The 13,538-nt window shown below is 26.0% G+C and overlaps 3 protein-coding genes across 3 annotated transcripts; 2 read left to right on the forward strand and 1 right to left on the reverse strand. All coding sequences in view use genetic code 6, as the record gives it.

Annotated features, from left to right (window-relative positions):
* Nucleotides 1–1,810: 1,810 nt before the first annotated feature.
* Nucleotides 1,811–7,782, forward strand: TTHERM_00030160 (bowman-birk serine protease inhibitor family protein; the record flags this gene model as incomplete). The annotated part of the gene is made up of 24 exons (XM_971820.2): nucleotides 1,811–1,871; nucleotides 1,939–2,545; nucleotides 2,816–3,018; nucleotides 3,070–3,225; nucleotides 3,290–3,766; nucleotides 3,851–3,994; nucleotides 4,095–4,235; nucleotides 4,286–4,420; nucleotides 4,475–4,603; nucleotides 4,666–4,800; nucleotides 4,857–4,991; nucleotides 5,041–5,175; nucleotides 5,234–5,296; nucleotides 5,346–5,411; nucleotides 5,473–5,754; nucleotides 5,805–5,939; nucleotides 6,004–6,135; nucleotides 6,189–6,262; nucleotides 6,321–6,381; nucleotides 6,431–6,562; nucleotides 6,617–6,883; nucleotides 6,943–7,248; nucleotides 7,309–7,425; nucleotides 7,481–7,782. The coding sequence occupies 24 exons, from the start codon at nucleotides 1,811–1,813 to the stop codon at nucleotides 7,780–7,782; spliced, it is 4,395 nt and encodes a 1,464-aa protein (XP_976913.2).
* A 338-nt stretch (nucleotides 7,783–8,120) lies between these two features.
* On the reverse strand, nucleotides 8,121–10,019 carry TTHERM_00030170 (zinc finger, LSD1 subclass family protein, putative; the record flags this gene model as incomplete). Its single annotated transcript, XM_971821.1, has 1 exon — nucleotides 8,121–10,019. One exon carries the CDS (start codon nucleotides 10,017–10,019, stop codon nucleotides 8,121–8,123), a length of 1,899 nt encoding a protein of 632 aa, XP_976914.1.
* A 1,021-nt stretch (nucleotides 10,020–11,040) lies between these two features.
* Nucleotides 11,041–13,149, forward strand: TTHERM_00030180 (hypothetical protein; the record flags this gene model as incomplete). Its single annotated transcript, XM_971822.2, has 2 exons — nucleotides 11,041–12,835; nucleotides 12,887–13,149. 2 exons carry the CDS (start codon nucleotides 11,041–11,043, stop codon nucleotides 13,147–13,149), a joined length of 2,058 nt encoding a protein of 685 aa, XP_976915.2.
* Nucleotides 13,150–13,538: the final 389 nt, after the last annotated feature.

The following is a 13,538-nucleotide window of genomic DNA, read 5'->3' on the forward strand; positions in this document are numbered from 1 at the left end:
AATAAAATTAAATTGAAGTCTATAAACAGTTTTAATAAAAAATTATAATCATTGAAAAGTGTAATAAGAATAAAAAAAAAATTTACACATTACAGATTCTTTATTTAAATTTCTACATTATGATAATCATTAGTATAAATATTTATGTAAGTTATTTTTTAAAAGGAGAAGCTAAAAAGTGTACTTTTTTACATAACTCAATAATAATAATAATGCCATTTCTTTGAATATTTCATTCATCAAAGTAAGTTTATCTTTCTTGTTTATTTTGATAAAATGTAAAATAGCATAGTTTTACATCATAAAATTCAAGTTATCCCTCTATCTAACTCTTTTAATATATTTACAATTTTATTAATGAAATCAGTATCTAATTTACTCAAATTGAAATGTAAATTGCCAAAATTTATTAAAATCCAGAGTATTATAATAACTTTTTCTTTAATAAATATTTTCTGTAAAAGAAATATTGTTAATAGGTCATGTGTGACTGACCGTCGGTATTTTCCTCAAAGTGAAAAACGATTGTTAATAAATATTTTAAATCTAAATACATTAAATTTTTTATCCTATTTCATTTTTATTTACAAGAGTTATTAAGAAAATTTATTGTGAGTGATAAAAATAAATAAATTTATGAATAAATTTTTTTCCTTTCGTTTTCTTAATATATGATAAGAGACCCAAATAAAAAGAACATAAAATAAAATTTACTCAAATATTTAACTTTTAAAATAAATTGGTATTAAATTTTAAGTGCTACTTAAATAATGAATTTTTCTTAATATATAAAATTTCTTTCATTTTATATTGAACCAGTTTAAAATAATTCACGCTCAATTTTAGATTAAAGAAATTGTCTTTTAAATTAAAAACCTAAAACGTTTATATTGAAAGGCAAATAGCGTTTGAATATATTTGTGTTTTAATTAATAAAATCATCAAAAAGGGGTCTCGGTTGATTTGCCAATTATTTTATTCAAGTCTCAATTCCCAAATATTCTTTAAATTTTTAATATTCATCTATAGTGTAACAGAATCAATATTGACCCCCTGTATATATTTGATTAATCTAACAGAAATTAATTTTGTTTTAAATTTAACCAATAAATAAAAAATAAACAATAACATGTTTACTATTATTAAATTGTAATAAAATATTCTTTGGATTTAAAAATAATATTTTTGATTAATTTATAAATAAGTGAATGAAATAAATTCCTTTTAAAATTTATTAAAAGAAATATTAAATTCTAAACAAAGATTTTTAAATTATATTTCATGCCTTTTTACAAAAAACGGGTAATAATAAAAAATAAATGTAATATTTAAAAATGAGTGATTGATTGACAGTTTTCCTAATGAATGATTTATCAAAAATTAATAATTAAATAAGCGTTATGATTTATAAAGTTAAAATAAATACCAACCAACCAGATTATGTATAATTTATTCACTTTACATTCGATTCATATATTACCATACTGGTTGGAAATGAAAAAAATAGAATTTAAAAGTCAAATCGAACGAATTAAAACTTAGTTTTGGAAAATTAATTAGAAGATATGTAATCGATATGTATTTAGATCGCTAAAAATTATAATTAGTTTGTATGGAAATTAAAATTTAATTATTTGTCATGATTTATGTCATTTATGTATAATATAATTCGCTTGCTTATATCTAAAAATTTGTTTAAATTTGACTAAGTTAATTAAATGTTTGTAAATAATTAGTAACAATAACTTTGAAATAATAATCCAAAACCTGAAAAAGACTAAATACATATTTGTTTTAATTTAAATTTTAAATGTCAAATATTATTTTTAGAATATCAAGCCTTGCTGTTCTTTTAAATATAGTTTTAGGAGGTAAACTTTTTGCTTTTTTTTTTCAAATTTGAATATTGAACTATGTTTTTATTAAATAATAAAATAGATATTGTATTATTATAGGAAGATCTTGTTCATAGTCTTTCTTCTACTGGATGGTCTAACTATAAAACTAGAACAACCCTTGTAGCTTTGAAGGAAACGGAAAATGGTTGCTTAGGTGCTTACGATAAGGACGCTACATCTATTTAAAAGACTTTTGGAGGTAGCTTTCCTCCACATTGGAGTATTAGCTTTGACCTATTTGTTTATTAATTTGGTACTTGGTAAAATGATGAATTTGCAAGTGTAAGTTTAGATGGAATTGTTCTTGGTTCAGTTTTTAAAATGGTTATCAGTGATATTGATTTAGAAAATTTGGGATATTATAATGGTGGAGTAAAGATATTTCATATTAATACTACACATACAGCACCATCAGCACTCATCAATATATAGCATAATTTGAGATAAATTGTAGTCTTAGAATGGATTTGTTTTAATGATATTAGGTTGTGGATAGACACATGTGATGAAACATGTGCTTCTTGTAATGGTCCAGCTCCTAATTAATGCACAAGCTGCCCTGCTGGAGCAACTTTGAATACAGGTAAATGTACTTGCCCTGCAGGCTAATATGGTTCTAATTATTAATGTGTAACCTGTCCAGCTGGGTAATTAATTATTAGTTTAATATTTTTAATTTTTTAACTAGAAATTTAATAAGAATAAAGTAAGCTAATGACTTTATATTTATCAGAAAATATTCAAAAACTGTTTCTACTTATCCATATAAAATTTTTCCACTAAAATTAATACATATTTATTTATTATTTTTTTAAAAGATTTGTATAACTCTAAATATTATATTAATTTATTTGAGTAATAGAACATTGATAAAACCACTCTTTCTTCCAAAGCTAAATTAAAATTTTAATATTTAGGACTTGGGCTGACACTAATTTAAATAAATGTGTTCCTGCATGTGTTGTTGGGTCAAATTTTTGTAGTATATGTAAAGATTAAAGATCATGCGATTAATGCAGTGGAGGAAAAGTAAGTTACAAAGGTGATTGCATAAATAGCTGTCCCTTTTTTTATGATTCAAATGCTGGCGCGTGCTAACCACTAGAAAGAAGCTTTCAGAGTATTAAACTAGTTCAAATAGTTAATAATTTATCTTTGTTAATTTATATAGGAGGACAAACTATTTATTAGGGCTTAGATGGGATTATTGATTAAGCTAGTACAACCCCATTTACTTTTAGCTTCACAAAATATCATAATTTAAATTAGAATTTTTATGTTTGCAGTAATGGTGTTAGGATGCTAGGAGGCTTTGATTTAACTGGATGTAAAATTTTTTTAATCAAAATAAATAAAATATTTTTTATTTTTTTTTATCTTTTTTTGAATAGCTGGCAATTTTATTTATTATTAATCTGGAACAATTCCATATCATTGGAAACTTAGGATTAAAGTAAAAGTAATTTACATAGATACATGGGATAGTGAATATTTCTACTTGAAAGTTGATGGGCAAACAGTATTATCTGATAGAAAGGATCAAAGAGATTTTTCATCTAATTTTTGTGGAACAGCTAATAGAAATACTAATGATTAGATAATTGAATATGACATAACTGTAAATCATAGTGGAACGTCATTCATTTTAGGATTTGAAACTAATTTAGATGAAAGTTTAACTAACGAATCATTCGGAATTTCTAATTTGATAGCTGTAATTGATTTGTGTCCAAACTAATTATGCGCAACATGCACTGATAGGATTTGTTTAACTTGTGTAAATGGGGCATTTTTAGATGCCACAAATATTTGTGTAGCAACATGCCCAGGAGGAACATTTGGAAATATTTTAAATGGAAAATGTGAAAGTATAATTTATTCATATTTTTAATAATAACTATTGCTTTTAATTTTATCAATAAATTTTTTATTCATATTTATCATAAATTTAGCTTGTAGTCCAGTATGTTTAACTTGTAGCAACTCTCCTAGAAATTGTACAGCTTGCTAACCTACCAGAGGACACAATGCTGTTCTTCCAGATTGCGCATGCTAATCAAACGAGTATGATAACCTTCCAAATCCAACTTGCAAATGTAAGTTAATAGAATTTTATTATTAAATATTAATTTAAAATACAATTTTTCAGAATTTATGAAAATACTTTATTAGTTTATTTGTTTGTTTTTATATTAGAATGCTCATATAAATGCTTAACATGTACTTAAGTAGATTCAAATTGCACTACTTGTTCTGCTAATAGACCTAATAGACCTCCCTCCTGTAATTGTGATGATGGAACTTTTGAATAAGATAATTAAAATCCTGTATGTGGAAGTAAAATAAAAAATATAATTTATTAATTTCTCAATCGAAAAAAATAACAGCATGTGATAGTAAGTGTTCAACTTGCTCTGGATAAGCAGATCATTGCTTAACATGTAAAGGAAATAGAATTAGAGTTCCTAACTGCACATGTCCAGAAGGTACATTCGATGATGGAGTCAGTTTAAATTGCATTCGTAAATTTTGAAATAAGTTTATTAGATATATAAATATTTAAATTTTTCTAAAAGCATGCAATCCAAAATGCAGAACTTGTTCAGTAACTCCAGATAATTGCGCTACTTGTAATTCAAATAGGGAGATGCCTAATTGCACTTGCCCTAGATATAAGTATGATGATGGTTCTCTAATTTGCAAAGGTAATACATATAGAATTATACCAATTAACTTATGAATTAATAACATATTTTTTTTACAATAGTTTGTTCTTACTAATGTGCTACTTGCGTTGGAAGTGCCAATAATTGTACCTCGTGTGCTGGAAATAGATTACCTCAAACTCCTTAATGTCCTTGCCCCCCAAATTATAATGATGCTGGATATGCTAATTGTGTTGGTAAATTTTTATAAAAATGTATTGTATTGAACAAAAAATTAAAATAAAATAATTAGTTTGTGATCCAAAATGTAATACATGCTCTGCAGATTCTAAAGATTGCGTAACTTGTGCAGCTAATAGAAGACAAAACCCACCTTTTTGTACTTGTCCTATTGGAACCTATGAAAATGACAGAGCTAATTGTCCATGTAAATATAACATTTAATTGGAAAATTTTTAAGCTTATTAACAAATCAGCATGTAGTTACAAATGTAGTAGCTGTGATAGATCTGATAACAATTGCATATAATGCTCACATACTACTCGTATTAATGCTCCTACTTGTGATTGTAAGGATGGGTATTTTGATAAAGGTACTATAGATTGTGGAGGTAATTATTTACAAATCCTAAAAATGCTTCAATTAAAAAAAATTTTTTTATCAAATAGTATGTCCCATAAAGTGTGTTAATTGCAGATCTGAGACTGAATGTACAATTTGCTCAACAAATAGTACATTTTTTGATTTTATATTTATAAACTTATTATTTCCTTTATCAAGGATCAAACCCACCATAGTGCAGTTGCAACGATGGATTTTATGAAGACTCAAACAGAGAATGCAGAGGTAATTTATAAATTGTTAAATTTATTTTATTTACAAATTAATGATCATTTTATGATATTAGCCTGCCACCCTAATTGTAATAGATGCATCGGGCCTGGACCAAATTAATGTCAAACATGTGCAGGAAACAGAATAGATTTCCCAACTTGTAAATGCCCAATAGGTACTTACGATGATGGAAATATAGCATGCCCTAGATGCAACTCTGCATGTTCATCTTGCTCAGGCCCATCAGTTAATGATTGTGCGTCTTGTTCTGGAAATAAAATCTATGATTCTTCTTCAAATAAATGTGTTTGCCCAAAAAACACTTATGATTTAGGAATTGGATATTTCTGTGCATGTAAAAATACAAATTCGATTAACTATTTGCTTAAAATTTTTTATTAAAAGAATGTAATGTTTTCTGTGATGGATGCTAAGGAAACCCAAATAATTGCATAAAATGTGCAGGAGGCCGTACAGGTTTCCCTTTTTGCAATTAATGTCCAGATGGAACATTTGATAATGGAGGTCTTACATGCTCAAGTAAACCAATCAAATAAAATTAAATTATCTAAGCTTAATATATATATTTATTTAACAAAAATAGGATGCAATACTAATATATGTTCAACATGCTCATAATCTCCTTCTAGTTGTACAACTTGTGCTCCAAATAGAATCAATCCACCTCAATGTACATGTTTACCAGGTACATTTGATAATGGAATAAGTTGTGAAAGTAAATTTTATATTTTATTTTTATTTTATTTTTACAAATAATTTTTTATTAAGCTTGTGATCCTATATGCAGCTCTTGTAATTAATAGAAATAAAACTGTACTCAATGCATTGCAGGAAGAAGTGGGGTAATTACTTATTATTTTTTATATGTTATCAATATAGTTAACTAATATAAATAAATAGGCTCCTTATTGTGGATGCAATGAAGGAACTTATGATGATGGAGTTAATATAGCTTGTTAGTGTAAGAATTTAATTTAATTAAAAAAAATATAAATTCTATTAATTAATAGAATGCCCTAACTAATGTTTGACTTGCTCTGGATCTAATTCTTGCACATAATGTAGAGGTGACAGAATTAACCTACCTAGTTGCTAGTGTCCCTATGGAAAATTTGATGATGGTGTAAGCGAAATGTGTAGAGGTATGAAATATTTCAAATTAAAAAGGAAAATTAAATTTTTAAAAATAATAAAAGATTGCCATCCAAAATGTGGATCTTGTTAAGGAACAAGTGATAATTGCACTACATGTAAAGGAAATAGAGTTAATTTCCCTGTATGTTAATGTCCTGATGGGTATTATGAAACAGGAGATTTTATTTGTGCTCGATGCGATAAAAAATGTGGATCTTGCTCTGAATCACCTACCCACTGTCTAACATGTTCAGGACAAAAAATAAATCCACCAGATTGTTCATGCCCTAATTAAACCTATTATGATTTAGTTTTAAATGATTGTTCACGTAGATTTATCCTTTAAATTTAAAAATTAAATACATATTTTTTAAATTGTAAAATAAAGGTTGTTTCCCTACATGTTAAATTTGCACTGGAAAGTTCCCTAATTAATGCTTGTTATGTTTACCAAGTTTTATCATGAGAGATGGAATGTGTCAAGGTGAAGTGGGTACCTATGTTGATTATGAATCTAATTCAATAAAAAACTGTAATTTTACTTGTTAAGAATGTGAGAGTAAATAAGATAGATGCATTAAATGTGATAGTTCAAAGAAAAGAATACTATAAAATAATTCTTGCATTTGTATAGAAGGGTATTCTGAAAATGAACTTAAATAATGCATTCCAATTGTTAACCCTGTCCAAAATAGTAATATATCTAATGTTTGTGCTTTCATACAAAATTAATTATTAAATTTATTTTCTTAAGGGTGCATTTTACCAAATTTTGGACCTGGCATTTATTAAGATTAATCATGTGAATGCCCAGATGGATAGTTCCTCATTGAAAGCTCTGGAAGATGTGCAGCATGCCCTTCAAATGATTGTATATTTTAATTTATATGAAATTCATCAAATAAACCTATAAATTTTATTAAAAGGTAAAACTTGCAATTCTTCATCTTGCATAACATGCCATGATGGGTATGAGCTAAATGCTAAAGGATTTTGCTTTAAAAGAGTTACAGACTAATCAGCATAAATTGTGCTATTCATTTTCTGCGGTTTAGCTTTTTGTTTTGTTTTTAGTGCAGGTTTAGCTTACTTTATAAAGAGATAATATAAATTCTTTAAAATAAAAATAATTCCATAAGCAAATAAAAATAATAGTAGTAATTTTTTAGAGGCATCTACTGTAAAATTTCAAGAGTAATAATCGTTACCAATAATTAATATCGTATGACCAAGCAATAAATAAATAATAGCAAATAAAATATTACTTGCTTTAAAATAATTTACTAAAATAATATCTATTTTTATAATTATTTCGTTTTAAGTAAAAAAAAGTTATTTTTCTAGTATGAAATGAAATAATCTTAAAATATGAAGTTATTGTTTATTTATTTATTTTTACTTTTATTTTAAACTCATATTTAAATATAAACTAAGAATTAAATTTCTTTGATCTAAAAAAAATGAATTTTGATTTATGAAAAGGATTTAAAAATATTTTTCAACATTTTTTTTATTCAAATAATAAAGACTTCTTTAAAAGAAGCAAATATAAAATATATATTTGACTCAAATAAAGCCTAAAAGCAAAACAAAAATTATAATACAAGAAAATGATAGCTTTAGAGAATTTTAAGTTGTTAAAGTTGTTTGTGTTTCATAAGGAGATTAACATCCTGTCCCTGTTGAATCTGCATATATAATATTAGCCTGGATGAAGCAAGCATTACATTTCGAATCAGTCCAAGTATTGGTTCCTGAATAGCAATCGAAGCAAGTCGATGATTTAGAATCATATTAAAAAGCTATGCATCCAGCTACAGAAGAATTAGCACATGCACCTGATGAGACTTAAGAGCAATCTACACACTTACTTGAACCATCATACCTATAATTTGAGCATCCAGAAATAGATTAGTTTATACAGCCACTAGACTAAGAAATAGAACAATCATAACATGTACCAGTTCCATCATATCCAAATGTACTGCATCCACTTTTAGTTGAATATTTACAAGCTCCTCCTGAAACAGCTGAGCAGTCATAGCATAAATTTGAAGTAGAATCATAACGATAATTCACACAACCTTTGAGTGAAGAGTTTTAGCACCCACCTTTGCCATCAGGTATAGAACAATCAACGCAAGTGTTATAGCCGTCAAATTTGAAATTTGAACATAGAGGATCTGAACCACTTAAACAAGAACCATTTTAAACATTAGAACAATTTATGCATTTGGATGAAGTTGAGCTATATTAATATCCTGAGCAAACTGTTTAACTGTTGACACATGCCCCAGCAGAAGCTTTACTACAGTCAACACATAATTAAGAGGATGAATCATATTTATAAAAGTAACATCCAATAACAGATTAGTAAATACACTATGAGTTCTTTGCTGCTGCACAATTTACACATTATTTGTATACACTTGAGTAAACAAAGTCTTTACACCCTGTAGAAGCACTCAAATTCATGCAATTATTACTAGAATCTGTTAAAGAACAGTCTATACATTATAATCCAGATGTTGCTAATGCAAAATTAGAGCATTAAGGTATACTACTGTTGAGGCAACCATTGTTAGTATTATTAAGCAAAGAGCAGTCGAGACATTAATTAGTTCCATTAAATCTGTAATTTGCACATCCAGTAACAGTTGAATAAAGACAAGCTACATTACTTGAACTAGAGCAATCAACGCAAGCAGAATTGTTGGCTGAATATGCAAAACTACTGCAACCAGATTTAGAGCTATTTTTACAATTGCTTCCATTAACAGCGCTACAATCATAACATTGACCTCCTGTTATTTTATAACTTGAACAACGCCATAAATTAGAATAAGTGCAAGCCCCACCAGAAGCGAGGGCGCAACTTACACATTAATTATTACCATTTCTTGTAAAATCTGGCCCATTACTAACTTTACAATCTACACAAGTATTTTAGCCTGGTGTAGTGCTAGGTGCATAATCAGCACAAACATTATCTATATTGCATGAACCTCCAGATTAAACTGAGCAATTAACACAAGAAGTTTTGGCGTAAGATAAAATATACCCAGAGCAAGCAAGATCAGTATTGCATGCTCCAGTTACTAGAACTTAGCAATTAATACATGCTGTTTAAGCATTATTTACAACATAATTAGCACAAGTATTATCATCAGTAGGGCAAGATTTACTTGGACCTTAAGTTTATACGATAGTACAGTCAACTATACAACCGGAGCCACTTACCTTATAATTAGCACATACTGCATCGACGGAAGATCCGCATTACCCATTATTTTATTGGTAACAATTAACGCAAGCTGTATTTGATGAATTAGCAATATAATTTTTACAACTTGGGTCAGATGAACAAGTTGAATCTTGGTTAATAACAGTACAATCGATTTGGCATTTGATTTGTGTTAAAAAACTTGCTAAGATAAGCGCTAAACCTAATTATGCTTTTCTCATTTGTGAATATTTAAAAAATTTTGTAGCTATTTGATATATTTCTTTAGAATTTAATATTTGCAAAATTTTTAAAGTTATTATTTGCCTATTTTGTATATATATACAAACTAACTCATGCTTTTTTTCTAACAACTTAATCTTTAAAACAGATTGGCTATATTATATTTTAGGTTAATTAAAATTTAAACTAATTCCTTGTTCGAAAATTGTTAAATATGGAAGGTATGCGTTATGATAACTAATTTTTATCAATAACGTAGTTTCTATTAAATGTTTGACTAGAAAATTTTCAATTTGTTAAATGTTCTTAATCTAAATTGTTTGCAAACTACCTTAGATAATTGCAAAATAGTCAATATAAATTTTTAAATTTTTTAAACGAATTTCGAATCAAATTGAGCAAAGTATTATATGAGAAAGAGGTTCGTAAATAAGATGATAATTTTTATCATGAATTCTTTCATATTCTTAATATTGAAAAGAAATCTATTCACTTATTTATTATCATCATTTTTTTTATTGACTTAATATTTTTTTTGAATTATTACTTGTTAAAACAAAGAGTAAAAAAAATTGATAAAAATATTTTTAAAACTAAATAAAATTGAAATAAAAAAATTGATTATTTTAATTTATTTATTTTTTTTGTTTTATTAAAAATATTATGTCCCATCCTTTTCTTTATAAATTGGAAATGTCCTTCTCTGATAGAATAAATGACTAAATGTGTTTTATATTTGAGTAGATAAGAAAATATATTGATTTTTATTGTAACAAATTATAATACTCTTTCGATTTATTTGAATAGATTTATTAAATTATTTTATATCAAATGCTTACAATTTATTAATTCTTTAGATGAATATTTATAAAAAACCAAAATATAATTTTAAGTCTAAATATTTCATTATATGATTAAAGAAATGTTAATTATTATTAATTTAGTGTAAATATTTGATACCATTCAATTTTTTTTCATCACTTAATCTTAACTTTTTTTGAGTTTAATATTTAATAGCTGATGAAAAATATATCCAATAATCCAAGAAATTCAAAAGACCTAACAAATAAAACAGTATCAATCAACTTAAATGTATAGATAGAAAATTAAGAAAATTATCAAATAGAAGAAGAAGAAAAAGAGGAGGGTTAAGTACCACTAGATATAAATTTATATAAAAAAAGTAATGATAAGCATTCATTTTTGAAGAAAGTATTTATATCAGGAGTTAGACATGCATAATTTGATGGTGAAGTGTGTGATATCTCGCTAAAAATATTGTACGAAATATTAAGAGTAATGGGGTTGGAAGCAAATGAATTTTTACTGCTAGAAGGGTATAAATATGGTTGTTTTTAATCTTAATATGGTGAAGATTTAGACAAATTTACAAAAAGCGGGTGCAGTTTTAGGAAATTATCTAAAGAAAAATTAGAAGTTAAATAATAGAAACAAAGATTTGATATTGACGAATACATGATATGGCTGGTTAAAAATTTACATCGCTTAAAATATGACACGACATTACATTTTCATTACATGAGAAATGTGAGAAGAGGAATTTACTAAATAGAAAAAAATGACATTAAATTGCCAGCATTTCATTTAAGTGATAATGAATAGTTAGAATTGCTTTAAAAATATAAAACACCTAAATATATGAAATAAAGACAGGATTCTCCTTCTTTAATAGATGCTGAAGCTTAAAGAACTTTTTAGTATTTTCAAACAAAGAATAAAAAATATATTACAACCTTAGAAAGTAAGAAGAAGGAATATATTGAGAGATAAAGAGAATACTCTGACAGATAGCGTAAATTAGCTAAAGAATTTTATAATTACCACAACAACAAGTACTCTCCTAAAAAGTACCCCTAAGTTACATATAGAATTAATACTTAAGGTGTTTATTAAATTGATTCAACTGAAGACTTCTCTCTCCAGTAAACTAACAATACAAGATGTCATACATCTATGAATGAATCTGAAAATAATTATAACAAATCTTCATTAGTAACAAACAATAAAACTCCATCAAAAACAGTACAATATTCTAAATAAGAAAATATGTTTTTGAAATCTGAAAATGTAAACAATGTGAATTAAGAAATAGAACAAAATGACCATTTTAGAAACAAGCAGAGTGATAATTCTTAAAAAGGTAATATGAAAAATAAGTTTCCTAGCTTAAATACTTCTCCGAATTTCTCACCAACAAAATCTTAGAATTAAAGATATTTTATATCAACAAGGAGTAATGAAAAATAAAATTCTATTCTTATCCCTAAAGAAAATTAAAAACTAAAGCTCCAAATCTAACCAGAAAGTTCTCGTCGTACAAATACAATATAGGATTTTACAGATGTAAATATAAAAAATTACTCTCCTTCTCATAAAACTCAAACTACACCTAACTCTCCGACAAGTTCTTAGATAATGAAACAAAAAGAAAGGTCGAACAGAAGGTTGGCTTAAGCAAAAAAAGAAACAGATAAAAGAATGTCTTTAATATTGAAAAACTTAAAAGAAATGACTCAGCTTAGATAAGAGAATGCTGTGATTCCATATGATCTTAGGTCTTAGAGTGAAATTTCAGAGCATGAAGATAAAAAAGAACTCTCTAAAATAGATATAATTCCTTATCAAGCAGAGCTATATGATTTAAATAAAGACCTTACTAAATTAAAAGGAGAAACATAAATAGATATAGCTAGCTTAATTAGTAGGGTAAAGTAAAATAATTAAATCAGAGCTGATATTTATGCTAACATTTAAGACATAGCAGATAAAAGAATGAGAAATAATGAAATTATAGGTAAATAAATTTAAATTGAAACAATTTTATTAAACTAATACATCAAAAAAGGCAAATAAGGCGCTATCAAAGCTAAAAGAAGACTAAGCGAGTGCAGTTATAGGCAATAGAAACAAGAAATAAAAGAATTAAAATATTAAGCTTTGCATGATAAAGATTAAACTAGGTAATACAGGATTGAGCATTTTTTAAGTATGACAAGTAATCCAACAAGTAAATCACCTTCTTAACTTAAATCTCTCTAAAACAGTCCTCATATTACCCCAAAATTCAAACAAAAAATTGGAGATTTATTATCACAAAACCCATTCTGAAAAATATTTAAATAATAAAAAAGTTAATTCAAGTAAAAAATAATTTCAAAAATATTTAGAATAAAAAATACTTCTAAATAATTTAAAAAAATTTATTTTTGTTTTTAATTAAAATTTCTAATTAAAAATAAATTCAAACTAAATATTTTCTTAAAATAAATCAAAAAATGGTTGAAAAAAAATTAAAAATTTTTAATAAATAATTTGGAAAAATTAATTTTTTGTAAAATTGCATTGATTTATTTTTGTGAATATTTTTAATTTTTGTGTAAGAAGTTTTAGTAAAATTAAATTTTTTTAAATAGAATCTTCAACTATAATTTCACATGTTTAACCAAGTAGAATCTATCGTCTACTGGTATTAAGCGATGCTTTATTTGATAAATTTC

This window comes from Tetrahymena thermophila, assembly GCF_000189635.1.
Source record: "Tetrahymena thermophila SB210 genomic scaffold scf_8254667, whole genome shotgun sequence".
NCBI classification, from domain to species: domain Eukaryota; phylum Ciliophora; class Oligohymenophorea; order Hymenostomatida; family Tetrahymenidae; genus Tetrahymena; species Tetrahymena thermophila.